Source organism: Ambystoma mexicanum, chromosome 7q, assembly GCF_040938575.1.
Source record: "Ambystoma mexicanum isolate Mex_15411 chromosome 7q, UKY_AmexF1_1, whole genome shotgun sequence".
NCBI lineage: Eukaryota > Metazoa > Chordata > Amphibia > Caudata > Ambystomatidae > Ambystoma > Ambystoma mexicanum.
In genome coordinates this window covers 622,276,450-622,293,242 of record NC_090941.1, presented here as the reverse complement: position 1 = coordinate 622,293,242, position 16,793 = coordinate 622,276,450, and the positions used below count along the sequence as shown (strand labels likewise).

The window sequence follows — 16,793 nt, the reverse complement described above, 5'->3', positions numbered from 1 at the left end:
CACCCCCATTTTGTTTATTTGCGAACATTTCAGGACACCGCGAGTGTTCTTAGGACACATTCAACTTGACAGAAAACAATACGGACAGCGTCCTCAGGACACCCCCTACGGACACTCCCCGGACACCGCGAGTGTTCTTAGAAGCGTCTTCAGAACACCCCCATTTTGTTTATTTGCGAACATTTCAGGACACCAAGAGTGTTCTTAGGACACATTCAACTTGACAGAGAACAATACGGACATCGTCCTCAGGACACCCCGTACGAACACTCCCCGGACACCGCAAGTGTTCTTAGAAGCATCTTCATAACACCCCCATTTTGTTTATTTGCGAACATTTCAGGAGATCGCGGGTGTTCTTAGAACACATTCAACTTGACAGAGAACAATACGGACAGCGCCCTCAGGACACCCCCTACGAACATTTCAGGACACCGGGAGTGTTCTCAAAAACATCTTCAGAACACCCCCATTTTGTTTATTTGCGAACATTTCAGGACACCGCGGGTGTTCTTAGAACACATTCAACTTGACAGAGAACAATACGGACAGCGTCGCTCATTCGGTTTGTTTTGTCCCTCTTTTTACACACTTATTTATTAAAAATTTTATAGCACGCCTCTAGCCCATAGGTCTCAGGGCGCACATGAAAACACAGACAGACAACGGGGGTCAGAAACAGAGCAGCGAGGAGAGGTTCAGTTATGCAAGGTTAAAGGGATGATTCTTGATCTTTTTCTTGATCTCCGACAGAGGGGGCCTTACCACTGGTTCTCATCTGTGTGCTATTGTACAGACACTCTTTGCGGGAATGCCTCTGTCCTCTCTAAATAAGTGATTCCAAGTCATTTCTGGTCGAAATTGACATCCCTGTTCTTCAAATTCTTCAAATATATACAAATAGAAACACATAAACAAAGCTATTAGAAAGGGCTGTCATCTTGTAATGACTGCTCATATGACGTGACTAAGGCCTAATGGCGGACATAAAACGGAATGGTAAGTGGAGTGTACACTGCAGGGGACAGGGTAGGGTGTATAAAGATTATGTTACTCTACTGTTGTCTTCCCTTTTCAGGAATGATACAAGTATGAGATCTTAAAAATAATGCCAAAGCATAACTCCTACCTCTTCTAACATTTGCTAAAAGCATGGGCAGTGCAGGAGAACCCTTGCATGACCCAATCAGGAGGAATGCAGGCTTGAGTGAAGTCCAGAATGGTTAGGTCTACATCAAACTAAAAGTACAAGCTTTTGATACACGAATCAGTGCTTGCTCATTGTTATGCGTTTCCGAGCATGTCATTATGTAATCACAACAACCATAAGATATATTTTTGATTTCAATGTAAAACAGAGATTCATATGATAACTTGTCAGAGAAGTTACATTGGGCATTCACTGACTCAAGCTTCTATTGCACATCGGGGCATTCCCAAGAAACAGTGAGTAAACTCAGGGGTGGACTGGGAACCAAAAGAGGCCCAGGAAATCATCATTTCAAAGGGGCCCCAAATTACACATTTTGTGCAAGACCAGCATTTTCCTTGTGGGAACATTTGGAAATACCTACACAAGAAGCACGGGGTGCACAGGCCTACTGGGGAATCTGCAGAGTTCCCTGTAGGTCAGTCCACCCCGGAGTAAACTTTAAAATACTGTGAATAATATGAAGCACCTTTGTCCATATTGAAGAATGTGTATGGCTCACCCACATGGCAAAACTGCACTGGCACGCACAGAGGTTACGGGAAAGCCCATTCTGCCATATGGAATGCGCCTGCATACTGCATGCACCCGCATATTTGTGCACTTTCTATGGACATACACTGGATCAAAGAAGCCCCAAAAGAGGCTACGAATCTAGATGACCAAGAAGAAGCGTACGTACACTTTATGCACTCCATGTGTACAGGAGATGACGTGGTAGTGGATCTTTGGGATGGAGCAAGGAGGAGAAACCACAGCCGACCAAAGGACTCTACCAGTAACCACTCAAACCGAGGAATCTGTGGTTCATTTATTGTTTCATCCAGAGAGATTTGTTTGTGTTTGTTTTTGTATTTTATTTTATTCATATAGCGCTTTCGCCAAAGCGATTGTGCAAAAATAAAAAACGGTACAATCAAAATGAACAATCCATTCAGGGGAAAACAGAACAGAAGAGGGGAGAAAATATAGTTAATTGTTAGAGGGAGTGGATAGAAGATGAGTTTTAAGATTGGTCTGAAAAATACAGAGAGAAGAGGAAGAACGAATAGAAAAAGGAATGGAGTTCCGATGTCTGGGGCCAAGGAAGGCAAAGGAACAGAAACGAGACGATGCACAGGAGGGTTTAGGATCAGAAAGAACAAACTGATTTTGGGAGCAGAGGGCACATGGAGGAGAATATAATGATATACGCAAAGAGAGATATGATATGATATGATTAGGTATTTGTAACGCGCCTGTACCTGAGTGTTTCTAGGTGCCACAGGACAAGGAAGCAGGGACAGAGGGAAGACAGTACAACAATCCTACTACGCCTGGTGTCATTGGAATTGTGCAAGTGCAACAAAAAAAGCGCAAAGGGGAAAGCGAGAAGGGGAAGTGCAGGGGAGAGGGAAGGGGAAAATACAGTCAGGGCACCAAGGCTCTGAGTAAGAGCAGCAATGGCAGTGCAGCGCTGGGAAAGTGAATGGTAAGCAGGGGGCAGTAAGGTTACAGTTACAGCCCCTAAGTGCACAGTAGGCGCAGAGGCAGTGCAGGAAGACAGGTGATGGAGGGGCGTGGTATCCTGTGAGACTCTGGGGGTACCCGGCAATCAGTCAAGACAGGCAGACAGGAAGGTTAGCAAGGAAGAGGGAGAGAGAAGGCAGAGGAGAAAAGGAAGGTCTTGAGCAGCATCCAGAACTTCAGGTGGTCCGCCTCAAGTTTGAGAGGGGCAGGGAGGCTGTTCCAGAGGGAGGCACCTGCATAGGAGAGAGATCTACCACCCACTCTCAGCTTGGAGAAACATCTGATCCTCAGAGTTGGAGGTAGCTGAGTGAAGGGCTCTAGAAGGAAGGTATTTAGACAGAGAAAGTTGAATATAGTGTGTGCCCCGGCCCCAGAAAGCCTTGTGAACGATGCAATTGGTCTTGAACTTGATCCATGCAACCACAGAAAGCCAGTGCAGAGGTTTTAGGGCTGGAGAGATGCAGTCCCTGGGCTTGAGGTCAAGGATAAGTCTTGCAGTCCTGTTCTGGATTAGTTGAAGAGGGTGAAGAGTAGAGTTAGGCAGATGGAGAAAGAGGCTGTTGCAGTAGTCCAGCCTGGAGAGAACAAGAGCTCTTGAGGCGTTGAGCTTTTGGGGGAAGGTGAGAAAAGGTAGAATACCTCGGGGGAGGTGCAGCTGGAAGTGGACCTTCTTCGCAAGGTCTGTGATGTGAGGCTAGAAGGAGAGTGGAGTCGAAGATGACCCCAAGGTTTTTTGACACAGAAGAGGGCAGGGGTAGAGGGCTCAAGGAGGGCAGCAGAAGTGAAAGAGGGAAAGTGGGAGTAGGGGTCCCAATGAGCGGAATTCAGTCTTACTGGCATTCAGGCAGAAATCATTGGAGGCCCACCATTTCTGATAGGTGGATAGACAGTCAGGCATGAGCGAGAAAGTAGAGGAGGCTGAGGGAAGCCTGAAAGAGAGGCGTGTGTCATCTGCATAACACTGGAAGTTGGAAGAGAAGGTGGTATTAGGTGGGCCAAAGGGGCCAAGTAGACATGGAAGAGCCAGGGTAAGAAGATAGAGCCCTGGGGGACACCACAAGTGGAGAGAGATGTGGTGGAGAGGAAGGACCCAAGTTGGACCTGGGAGGGTCGGTCCATAGGAAGGAGGTCAGTCAAGCAAGAGCCTGATCCATGATGCCCAGGTTCTCGCAGATTCGATTAATCAGGTTGACATGATTGACCATATCAAATGCAGAGGAGAGGTCAAGGAGGATGAGGACAGAGGGAGAGCTGAAGTAAAGGTTAGAGAGCAGATCTTCACGAGTGTTAAGAAGAGCACTTTCCGTGCCTCTGGCTGTTCTGAAGCCAGACTGATGGTCATGTAGACAACCAACAGATTCAGTGTGGAGGTTTAGCTGGGAGATGGCCAGCTTTTTCAGGAGCTTGACCAGGAAAGGAGTGACAGAGATGGGCAATAGTTTGCCGGACAGGAAGGACCGGCAGAATCCTTTTTTTAGAAGGTGGTGCACAAGGGAGTACTTGAGGAGAGTGGGGAAAGATCCAGTTTAGAAAGTGATTACAGAAATTGTCCAAGGCTGTAGCGAGGGAAGCAATGTGGTCCTTCATAGTTTTGGAAGAGCAGGGAAGCACCTGTTTGGAAGAGACTTTCATAAAACAGACTTGTCTAGAAACATCATCAGGTGGAATCGGAGAGAGGGAGGAAAGAAGGTGAGGGGGGAGAGGTGGCCAAAGGGGGCCTGAGAGAGGGAGAGAGGGAGGAAGAGGAAAGTGAGGACAGGATGTCCTCAGTTTTAGTAGTGAAATGAGAGGCCAGAGCCGAGCAGAGGTGGTGACTGCAGCAGGAGTAGCCAGCTCCTTGCAGATTTGAAATAGTTTGGCCGTATTGTTAGAGGCAGCAGAGACGCGGGCTTGAATATGGACCCTCTTCTTGGAGAAGACGGGGAGTCTGTATCGCCTTTGGAGCTGGCGGCAGGCAAGTTTGTCAGATGAAGCACCCAATGCCCTCCACTTCTGCTCAGCTACCATGCACTTAGGTTTCAGGGCAGTCTAGTCAGAGTAATACCAAGAATTGCACTTGGGGGTAGGCTTCAGATGGATCCTCAAGACAAGGGCAAGGATGTGCAGAATGTTGGATTACAAAGATGCAGGTTGGCGAGGGCTGTGTCAGAGTGGGAGTCAGCTGCAGGAGTAGGAGGAGCAGGGGAAGTGGAGGCAAAGGCAGCCACTGACACTCGCTTCATGAGCCAAATGCCTGGGAAGGATCGTGTCAGTGCTGGTGTGAGGTTTGTCTGGCCAACAGGAAGCTTCAGGTGGAAGGAGAGCAGAAAGTGGTCAGTCCAAGCGAGAGAAGTAGTGAGAGGGTTCAAGAGGGGGATGTCTGAGATTAGAACATTGAAGGTGTGTCTCCGGCAGAGTGTGTTGGACCAGAGGGTAGAATGGAAAGGGAGAGAGAGTTGCAAAGGTTGTGGAAGAGCTCAGAGGAGGGGTCAGAGGCATCCACGTGGATGTTGAGATCTCAGAGGAGAAGTTGAGAGGAAGAGACAAGAAGGGAACAGGTGAGGTCCGCCCATTCTGAGAGGAAGAGTGTGACCTAGCCAGGTGGCCTGTAGATGGTGGCCACAGTTAGATAGAGGCCAGGGGAGATAGAGAGCCTGCAGAACAGGCCTTCCAAGGAGGAATAAGCCTGCGTGGGAATGGCAGATGCAGGAACCCATTCAGGAAAATCAGGGCCACTCCACCTCTGGGGCGATTGGTTCTTGGCTCAGAGAGGATCTTATAGCCCTTAGGAAGGAGAGTTTCAAAGCTTGTGACAGAGCTGGCCATGAACCATGTCTCTGTGAGAGCGAGGACATCATGGTTTTTGAGGAGGTGGCAGATGTCAGAGGAGTGCTTGACAGCAGAGTAAGAGTTGAGAGTAGATATGTGAAACAGGTTGACACTTTTGAAAGCCTTTTGGGGTGGGGTACAGGAATGGGGTACACCCTCCAGAAGTGGCAGAGGGGCCGACGGTGGGCAGAGGCAGTAGCCGGAGGTGGCATAGTGGCCAAAGAGGAGGCAGAGGAGCAGGAAGGAGGAGTGGCAGGAGAACGGAGGAAGTTGAAAAGATGCAGGAGATGCCTATCCAGCAGGAGGAGATTGGGCTGAGAGCCCTGGACCATGACAGCACCATTTTGATAGACATTAATGATGGCTATGGAGAAGTGGAAGGAGGCCAAGAGGACCTCCCATCGGGATAGGTCTGGAGAGGGAACGACAAAGAGGATGTCAGTGAAAGTCTGTCTGGAGGAAGCGCTGATGTAGGTATCAGCAATGGGCAGGCCTAGGTTGGAGATCAGGATATCCTTCTTGAACTTTTTCCTTCGAGACTTAGTGAGAGGGATACGATAGGAGATAGAGTAGCAGGTTGAGAAGATGGGATAAATTGAGAGCACCATAGAGGGTGGAAGGAGGAAAGGGGAGAGAGTGAGAGTAAAAGCACAACCCAGAGCAGCGCAACACAGGATGCACCAGAGGGGAGGGTTCACACCCCAAGGGGAATGCAGGAAATAGCGTGGACGGAAGACAGGGGGGGGACAACAGAGATCAACAGCCAAAAGGGGGAAAGGAGGAACAGCAGTAACCAATAGACCCAACAGTAACCAACAGTAGCCAGCAGGGCAGAGACAAAGCAAGTAAAATAACAGGCCTTTAAGTTGAGGAAACTGCACTGCAAAAACACCCACATTCAACTTTCCTAGAAAGAGGGGAAAAGGCCTCGTTTTTAACACAACAGCAATGCAAAACACTCCAGATTTGACTTTCCTAGAAAGAGGGAAACAGGCCTAGTTTTTAAACACAACAGTAATGCAAAAACACCCAGATTCGACTTTCCTAGAAAGAGGGAAAAAGGCCCAGGGTTAATTATGACGCTTCACTTAATGCCAGATATGGAAAACAACAACAGTGACGTGTAGCAGACTGTAAGAAATTACCTAGAAATAATAAAAGAGGAGGGACAGTTAGATGGGGAGCTGTAATGGCTGTTCCACCTGCTCACCTTTTTTACCTTGACAGTCGCTGCTGGTTGACGGCTGCGCTGCATGCTCCCACGGCGAACACCAGTCTCGGGGCCCTTCGCCGGAGGGGCTGTAACAGGCAGGCAAGACCATCAATGCAAACAGGGAAGGACAGTGCCCTTAGAAGGTCTCCCTTTGACTGGGACGCCCAAGGCAGGGACACCCACTGGAGTGGAAAAAATAGGCGTCGAGCGGCACACGCGATTCCTCACATGACCACTGATGTTGTCCTGGTGGGGGGGGCATGGTAGTTCCGAGCCGCAGCAGCCGCAATGGAGAGGGTACCTTGAGCAGCAACCCTCTTCCTGGGTGGATGTCAGCTCAGTAGGAGTGCAGCAGGAACCCCACAGGTAGGTCCAGAGGCAAGAGCCTCGGCAGGTTTCCTTTGTGGAAAAGCAAACACTGACCACTTCAATTTTACAGTGTTCACAAATGGCGAGAACTGTGGTAACGAGTGCTCTCTCTCTTTATATATATTATAGCCCATGCCGTTTTATGAGCTTGGTTTTGTCTTTAGAAGTGGGGTGGACTTCCTATATTATGAATTGTGGAAATACAGACTATAGGTTGTCAAATTTCTTATGGGGAATGGTTTCTATGGGGCATTCCCTTAGAGTCTTAAAGGGTACAAACAGACACCATCTGGAGGTGCACAGCTTCAGGAAGACAAGCAGGAGCTGAGGCAGAGTGTGCTCCTCATTTCAAAACAATGCTGGGGTTTCCACCACATAGAACTGGGCAAGGTGGCCGGCACTGGGGTTTAAGGACCTCTGAGTCATAGCCTCACGTGAAACCAATGGGGACAACAAATAGAGGGAAGTGGTTAAGGCAGTTATATAATATGGCTTGCGATGACAGAACCAACAGAATTATTTATCTGGTGCTCTCCCAGAGGTTCTTAAAAACCAGAAAAAATGGCTGTGCTCAAAAGCAAAATGGACGGCGCACAGTAGAGGTCATTTATTGAGGATTGGACTCAAAATCGCGGAAGAGTATCAGAAAAGAACTACACCTTGATGGTCAGATCACTTTTAGAAAAAACCTTACGCTTGAACCAAAACTTCACAAAGATGATGCTGTCTAAACTACAATTTAATGTTTACTTTCTGTGCAGTCAGAGTTGCACCCAGATTTGTTGGTGCCATTGATTGCAAAGCATTGGACATGAAGCTCCCCCAATGGCAAAGTTAAGCGATATACTAGGCAAAAATGCCCTCTGAATTATCGAACATGTTCGTCCCATCCGCTGCCAATCATGCCAACCCCTGTTTACACCAACTCTTAGCTATTAATTATCGAACATGTTCGTCCCATCCGCTGCCAATCATGCCAACCCCTGTTTACACCAACTCTTAGCTATTAATTATCTAACATGTTTGTCCCATCCGCTGCCAATCATGCCAACCCCTGTTTACACCAACTCTTAGCTATTAATTATCTAACATGTTCGTCCCATCCGCTGCCAATCATGCCAACCCCTGTTTACACCAACTCTTACCTCTTAATTATCTAACATGTTCGTCCCATCCGCTGCCAATCATGCCAACCCCTGTTTACACCAACTCTTACCTCTCAATTATCTAACATGTTCGTCCCATCCGCTGCCAATCATGCCAACCTCTGTTTACACCAACTCTTATTGGGACTTCTGTTTTATGGCAAAAGGTGCACGTAGCACTGCTAGGATAATGCCCAGTGCGTGGCTCTACTGCTCATTGCTTTGGGTATGAGCTCTTCTTCTGGTCTGCAGCTCTGAATGTGTTCATAGATGACTGCAGCCATGCCCATGTTCTGCTTCTTTATTCCACCCCTGAGTACTGACATCTTCCTAACATCCTCCTATGCCCCCCGCCCCCATCTGTAATATTAGTGGATGACACTGTGTGACTGGGGCAAACTATTACAGCCCTAGGATTGGCTTTGACTCTCGTTTTAGTATAGTCCATCCTATTCAATGGGAGTGGCCTAAGACTCAGCTCTCAGAATGCAGCTGATGGAGAAATGAAAGCGAGACTGGGGGGTGTTGTGCCCCTTGACCTGGAGTCACCTGGTCAGCTGACCTGTATATGCCATGTTCGCACTTCTGGCGTTTCTGGCTGAACACTCAGCAGCAGGCCCCGCTGTAAAACGACGGGTAAAGACGACAGCAGATGTCATAATGCACATTATTCTATGTCACCCAGGGCCCCTCTCCTATCCTAAACCACCTACAAGCATTGAGGAGGTGCTTTCACCATTCATCCTTACATTTGCGTAGTCTGAGGCTGCAAGGCGCCACCCCTGCCACTGCAACCCAAGGTTTTACTTTGTCTACGTTTGCATACATACTTTTGCCTCTGTATTTGTGCCTTGTGTGATTTATTTTGGGGGCGTTAATCCGCTTTTGACTGCACCGGTCACCAGCACAGTGTTCTGCCAGCAGCGAGACTTGCCAGGAGAAAGGTGTACTGTGCCCCAGCCATGGCGCTCCAGCCCGTGGTCTGTGGGGGAGGGCAGCAGAAAAGGGGCTGCAGGAAGAGGGTGGTTGAAGTGCAAGTAGGTTCAATGCAGTTACTATTTTCATTGGACAATCCTGGGCAACTGTAGAACGACAGCCACATACAGGAGAACTCGAAGTCTACATTTGCTTTGTCAAAACAGCATTGTTTTGGAACAGTTCATAAGGTTTGTCTTTTGGCAACACCGTGACTAGAAGTGATGTCCTACAATACGTTAACATGTAAACCATCAGCCTCCTTCTCTATGAAATAGTCTGTAATCTACGCTTTAAGCTCTTTTTTCTGTTTACCTGCAAAGTGGTTCTACGTGGTCTCTGTCCAGGAAGTCATGGTCCCTCTTTACAGCTGCAATGTCAATCGGAAACTGGGAATCTGCAAGAGGAAAGCAGCAATTGTAATCTTTGCTCAACAGCATTTAAACAGGTTGCACGCGAAGGTCTCTAGCAATCTTACCTGATATAGCTCAGCCAGGAAGCAAAGATGCAGCCACGTGAGTAACCAAGTGCAAATCGGATTAAAAACTACGAAAATTTAAAAATAAGTCACTAGTGTAGAACAAGTAATGCTATACGGCTTCATTAACTAATACACAGTAACTTCTGGCATGTGTGTTGCGTTTAGCGGTGGTAGGGTATCTGTATTACAAAAGTGGCCATGCGACACCGTCAGAAATGTTGATAGTGAGTGCTCATCTGCATAGAAGTGTCCCATGCAAACCAGGCAACCTGATTGTCTACGTGTATATGTAATGTCTCATACACAATAGAATACCTCATCATCACAATCAATCTCTATAACCACAAGGATGCAGAGGCGGCTCATAATCTGCTTGACTCTACATGGACTCCAGCAGCCTATTACACACAGAGATGGTTACTAACAGTCAACCTTCCCAGCGACTAACCAACTCATTGCACTCCCTTCTCACACCGTACGCTCTACACCGGCAGCTGGGGAGCAGGTGTAAGTGGATCTAGGTCACCTGGCCTAAGCACCACCCACCTTCTTAGCCCTGCCTCTTCCTTCCTGCTCTTAACTCTTAGATCAAGGGCATCTCTCGCCCGGGTGCACAAAGTGAAGGGCAGTCAAAGAAAAGGGCATTCCTTTGCATCTTGTACTCATGGTGGCCCTGAATCATGCTGTTCCTATCTTCATCTTGTACCCTGGCTTGCAACATTATGTGTTACTACTGACTTCTGCAATTGCATTTGCTCTCCCCTCTTGCTTCTCCACTCATTGTGGCTGCTTACTCTCTGTTCTCTCCTCCCCTCCCCTCTCCCTTTTTCCTATCTCCTCCCCTCCTCCCCCTACTTTCTTCTATGCACTTACTCCATCAGAATTGTCCCTGGACCTAGCATGAGAGCAACCTCGTCTGTCGCTCCCCCATCCCCTTACTGTGCCCACCCCATCCCTCCAGCACTATCTGAAATGTCAGGTCTAGTACGCTAGTCGCTTGTTTTGTTCCTCCCCTCCCTTTCCGCACCCCTCTCCCTCACCTTTTGTTTTTCTCAAGCTCTACCAGAAATGTCATCAGGTCTAGTACAGTAGTCGCCTGTCTGTTTCCATTTCCTTCCCACTATCCCCCTCCCTTCCTTATCTATGTTTTAGCTCTTGCACTATCTGAAATGTCGTCAGGCCGAGTACGATAGTTAATTTCACATCCTTACTGTTCATGGCCTGTAAGAATGTCGTTGTATTTTCCCTTGTTCCTTCCCTTGCCTTGAAGCGCTTTGAAACACATGGTGTACAGGTGCTCTATAAATAAACTATCATATGATATCATATACATGAACCAGCAGACACAATCAGTAGCTGTCTGCCTGCCCTGCAATACCAGAGCACACACACTAAATGCTTTTTAGCTTGACGCATGTTCCTTCCCACCATGGCACATGGTCAGAATTACCCATGCTCACAGGGTGACACTTGTTTTGCTCAACAGAGTGAAGAGGAAGTGCCAAGTGTCATCCACACTCCAGCACCCCCTTCGAAGTACCAGGTACTTTCACGCCAAAGTATGTGACGTATGATGAACAAATAAACCAGCAAAGAGCACAGCTGGGCTCTGTCCAGTGCCCATCAGAGTAACAGCAACTATTGAAGTACTGACACCTAAGAAAACCTGGACAGTAAGGTACCCATTGAGAAAACCGTATCTACAGGCAAGACAAAATGACGTTTGTCAGAATGGAATACCCAAAGAAACCAAGAAGATACTAAAGGAAGACGAATGGTGACGTCATAAGAAATTGGACTGACGCACACATAGAAGATATAATGACCTAAGAATACTGTCAAAGAGACGAAATACCATGTATAAGTGACATCTTGAGCTTAAGGTGAAACAGTTGATGTCAAGATGCAGAAACGTATGCCACATGCACGATGAAGATATTCAGTTTAAACGTGCACAGATGCAAGAAATCGCAAGAAGCAAAGAAATTGTGAAGCTTGCTCATGCTTAGTAGTAAAATAGATTGCGGCAAGTGCCAACTATACATATATATATATATATATATACACCTCAAAAGCACTTTATAGATGAGTGTAAATCCACTATGCATATGAGCAGAATTGAACAAAGGTTACTAAAGGTCTCAAGAGGAGAGTGTTGCAGCAAACAAATCGGGAATTAAGACGGAGAGAAACCCAGCTGAAGGTAACCATGCCAAGAAACCAAGGTCGAATCGGGCTGGAAAAGGCCAACAGTGAATACAATTAAAGAGAAAAAGAAGAGAATATCCTATTCAGAAAGGTCAAGATAAGCCACAGTTGGTAGAAGACTGGCAGAATTAAATCAAATACACGAAAATACATGAAGAAGAGGTAGATTTCACGGTGTCCAAATCACGTGACAAGGCAGGCAGGAAGGCTGAGACTTTCACACCTACGCATGGACCCCTGGCATACCCATACTCCTTCAAAAAATCTCAGACCAAGAAGCAGACTCAAGGCCAAACTACAAAGAAATAATTGACACATGACCACTGAGGTGATGATTGGTTGTAACATGATTGGAGGGACTGGCTGGTTGTTCTGCATGCTGCTAGACGTAAGTGGAGAAGTATGAGTGGGGTTGATGCCAACCCAATCATAGTGGACCGTGTAATCTAGGGTCCTATAGTGAGTAGAACCAATGAGACGTCATACTTTTAGTGACGTTTACAGTGGCCATTTTGAAGGAAGAGCTTAGTTGCCCCACCTGAAATTGATTATCCAAGCCCCTCTCCCCGTTACCACATACAGTAATAGTACCTATGTTAAGGTTACCTTCCTATAATCACGTTGCATGTTAGGTTTTTAAGATTGCGCGTCATTGATGACAAGTTTTTTAAATAAATACTGTGTTTTTTAGGAAATTAAGTGGAGTTTAAGCAAGAAGGAAGATTGAGTGGTTGCTGATGTTCATTGAACCCGTTTTTTGTACTTGTCATTAAACGGACTCCCTTTGCCAAGCTATTGAGTTGTCATAATTATTTGATGCTAGAGTACGACTCTGCATCCCTATCTATCTCGAGGGTGCTGCTACTCATCTTAAAGGGCTGTTTGGAGACCCCCAGTCACATGGGCCTGCTGGGGTCCATCCAGTTCACTAGCATAACACCTGATTATCACTATGGATCACAAACCTCACATGCCCTAACCCACCTCACCTAGAATCTCACAAGCACACAGATATTGGTTGCTTGTTTTCTTACAATCAACAATACATTAGGTTTTTTCATCTTGCCTTTGCCTCTGCTTCAACTAAAACCTTCCTGCAGAAATGAGCAACAAGGGGCACCAACATGACAGAAATCATGCTTTACAAGACCCAGTTACATTCCTTGTGAAACGGGTGATTTGGGCACGAGTAGTTCATGAAACATCAATGTGCTCCCATTCATTGACACGCTAACATTGACTACCAACACACCACTCATTTACATCAGCCCAGTTATTATTTGGTCCTTATACTATAATTGTACACATTTTTAATGGTCCAAATGTTGGCATATATGGGAACTAAGTCAGGGGGGAGATACGGTAATCATCGAATGATCTGACAGACTGGTCAGAAATACAAGGTGGGATTAGGCCAAGATGACATGATTAATACAAAGGTGCAGAAGTAGACGTTGGTCACACGAGGTGACATTTTTCTGGCCATAAACATTTATTGAAAACAAACTAAATGGAAACCCTATCTGTCCCTATAACTAAGCGAGCTTGCCCTGCCTCAAACAAAATTAAAGATAGTGTCAGAATGTCTGTCAGAAGAAAGTCTACTGTCCTATGTCCCAAACCTATTTCCGTCCATCGCACTTCAAAAGAAAACTATAATACTAGCTTCACCCTGATTCCAGAAAGGTGGTTCCTTCCTTCTGGGCGGGTTTTGGCAGGTCGTGACTATAGGGGAGATCACCTTCTCCTGGCCATCACTAGGCCTTGCATGGTAGTTTCACACATATCGAAGGGGAGTCTCCCTTCCCTAGGTTTTCTTAGGCAACTCTTTATAGTTCCATAAAGAAGCCTTCCCAAATACTCTCTTATGCTCTCTTTTTGTATTCCCAATGACGTCTGTGGTTTGTCCAGAGAATATCTTTCTCCTTCCTTGATCTTCTCTTGTCTCTTGTAAAAAGGATATCACTCTCCCCTAGGTTTTCATTTCCATTTGTGGGGGTCCCAGACCGCTTTCTCAGGCTTATAATCTCTCCCCCAGGCCTGGTTCACTATCCTGCCAGGCACTATTTTGCAGATACAATTCTGTAATCCTTTCAGCGTTCGGGTTCCAGACCTCTCTCTCCAGTTTACAGTGTCTCTCAATGTGGCCCGGTTCACTAGCCTGCCAGGCACTGTTTGACATAAAAAGTTCTCTGGGTTTCTTCCAAGGACTGGTATGAGAAAGATGACTCTTGTGCTCTGTTTGATTGTTTTCAACAATTGGTTTTATCCCAGGGATCTTGCTTTTGCCCTGACTTGGGTTTACTCCACCACTCCAGGTCTCATTAGGGTGTTCACACTCTCCCCTGCTTCGTAGGGCACTTTCCCATTCATTATAACAGTTTGCTTTATAGTTTCTTTCAACGCCATGGGCTTGCTCCTTACCCCTGCTCCACGAGCTGCTTCTCCCTCCAGCTCTCGGCTTGTCTGGGCTTCTATCGCCAGCTCTCAGGCCCCCCGGGCTTCTCTCGGCGGCTCTCAGCTCCTCTGGGCTTCTCTCACCGGCTCTCGGCTTCTCCAGACTTCTCTCGCCCATCCAAGTCATGTGGCAGCTCCCCTGCCCAGGGTCCCTCACAGTTACAGTGGTACATTCTTCCACTCTCCGGCTCGCCGCCAGATACCGGCTTCTCCCACTGTGGTCTGCTGGTGTCAGTGGTGTGCTTCACTGAGACTTGTAGGTTTGCTGTTCGGCGTCCCAGCCTCCTCCGGTCCCTGTTTGCCGCACAGCAGCTCCCTCCAGCTCACAGTACCTCCAGGTAGGATCCGCCCATAAGAGAAGTCCTTCCTCTCTTTTAATTTTTGGGGGGCTCAAGTGAGAGCTGGTATGTTTGCTTTGGTTCCGCGAAGGGCTATTCATTCCTCCTTTCTTCTTCTTTGTGTCAGTATTTAAGGAGTCAAAATATTCCCTACTCTTCCCCGTCACAAAATGATTCTCCTCATACTCATGAACAGGTCTACACTGCATAAAGTTATTAAGAGCAGAAAGAAGAGGTACAGAGGATGAGAATGTTGAGGTTTTAAGTGTGTGGGGATGTCTTTCTGGGGTTGAGGGGTAATTGCCATACCGCGTTCTCCCTCGATAATCTTCACCTCCCCCACAGAGGGTGTCCTCAGGGGGACTATCAGGAAGCGGTTTCACCTCCCTGGCCCCTTGGCATGGCTCCCCTTCCGGGGGAAGAAGCGACGATACAGAGGGATTTGTCAGAGTATGGAGTCACAAACCTAGCTGCTAGATCACACCACCGCCTTCCGGGAGATGCTACACAATGAAGGCCTGCTATTTGACTGCAAATCTAAGTGGTACCAGTGAACATAGCTTGTAATGAATTCAGGGGGAATCAAGCAAAAACCTGCCTATTTGTAAGAATAATTAAATCATGTTCACCATGTCGCCACCCTTCTTTATAGAGCAGTGGGGAGAAGAATAGTGTTGTTTCACTAGTATTGGTAAATACTACAGAGACGGTGTACTAATTAATTAATTAATGTATTTATATGGTTCATACCTCGATACATCACAAGTCAAAATACTGCTTCAGTGCTTCTAATCTTTATAAACGTGTAGGTATATGTCCGATAACATTTGAAATGTTCAAAAGATCCAACAGTTTAGTAAGAGAAACACTGCATTTGTGTGCAGCAATGTAAACCAACTATTTTAGTTGTAATGGCAGCACCCTGGCAGTGCACAACAACCAATCAGATTGCTCAGAATGCAGACTCTATCTGCTAGTAGAAGACTATTGGGTTCAAACCATGGACCGTTCCTGTTCATCGTCTTCACAAACGACATCCCCGTAGATCTCCATAAGACTGACATTGTACACAGATGACGTTGCAGTCATCTTGCAGTCTTTCAGGGGCAAAGATTGGCTAATAACCTTCGGGCATCTTTGGACAAGCTCTCGACATGGTTCACAGACTGGCAGATAGTACTGAACACTAGTAAAACCACTGACACACCGCTCATCAGAAAACACATCAAGCAGCACCTGCACATAAGTCTCAATGAAGGGACAATCAAGTGGGAGAGCAGCAGCCGCTGTGCAGGAGTGACCCTGGACAGCAAACTCAACTGGAGAGTACTCAGCAGACAGCATCTTAATAGCAGACCTGCACAAGGGCATTGATTAGTTGGAAGAACAAGAAGTTCTGCTACGGACTGGATCAGAGTGTAAAGCCACTGATCAAGAAACTTGCAGCCATTACCGCAAACCCTTTCCATCACAGCGCTTTCCTTGTGAAGCCAGCTCCATTGTGACTGCATATTCAACTGGTGGGACTGGAGTAATGAGTCTCAGCCTCGGGATCTAAAGTCATCACTGCCAGACCAAACCTGTCTGCCAGAAAGGATCCCCTGGCTGATGGCTTCTCTCTCCTTTGGCCACTCTCTCTAAACCAGCTGTACCTACTTCAATGGCACCTCTCGCTTTGGTCCTCCTTGTTCGACCTACTCGGGAACATAGAAATAGAAAGGAGAGGCTCTTTCTTTTGATCTCCATTTGTCTTTGCGGCCACGGGGAGTTCTTTTCCTTTTCATTTTTGAAGACTGCATTTTTTCAAAATTTAGATTGGTTGCAGAGTCATTTCCCCACTGCGAGTGCTAAACACCATAATCAATATAGCAGACTGTGCCAGGTGGCTACGATGCGGCAGCGCTCCTTAACGGGGGCTACGGTTTAAGCATATATATTGAAAATGGTTTGCCTACTGGAACAGTTCGAATCCACCACCTCCTCCCACGGCGTTACAACTTCAGCCAGTTAGGAATAAAGGTATACAAGCTTTGGTCTTGTTAGGTACTAAAACAATGTGAGGTGAGACTATTGGCGAGGA

The 16,793-nt window shown here is 46.9% G+C and overlaps 1 protein-coding gene across 3 annotated transcripts in view; it reads right to left on the bottom strand.

Moving 5' to 3' along the window:
• The window catches only part of STARD13 (StAR related lipid transfer domain containing 13), a 634,151-nt gene that overhangs the window by 66,478 nt on the left and 550,880 nt on the right, over positions 1 to 16,793 (bottom strand). For all 3 annotated transcript variants that reach the window (XM_069640770.1, XM_069640769.1, XM_069640771.1), the window contains exon 3: positions 9,545 to 9,626. In XM_069640770.1, coding sequence (XP_069496871.1) covers positions 9,545 to 9,626 — 82 coding nt within the window. The remainder of the gene's footprint in view (positions 1 to 9,544; positions 9,627 to 16,793) is intronic.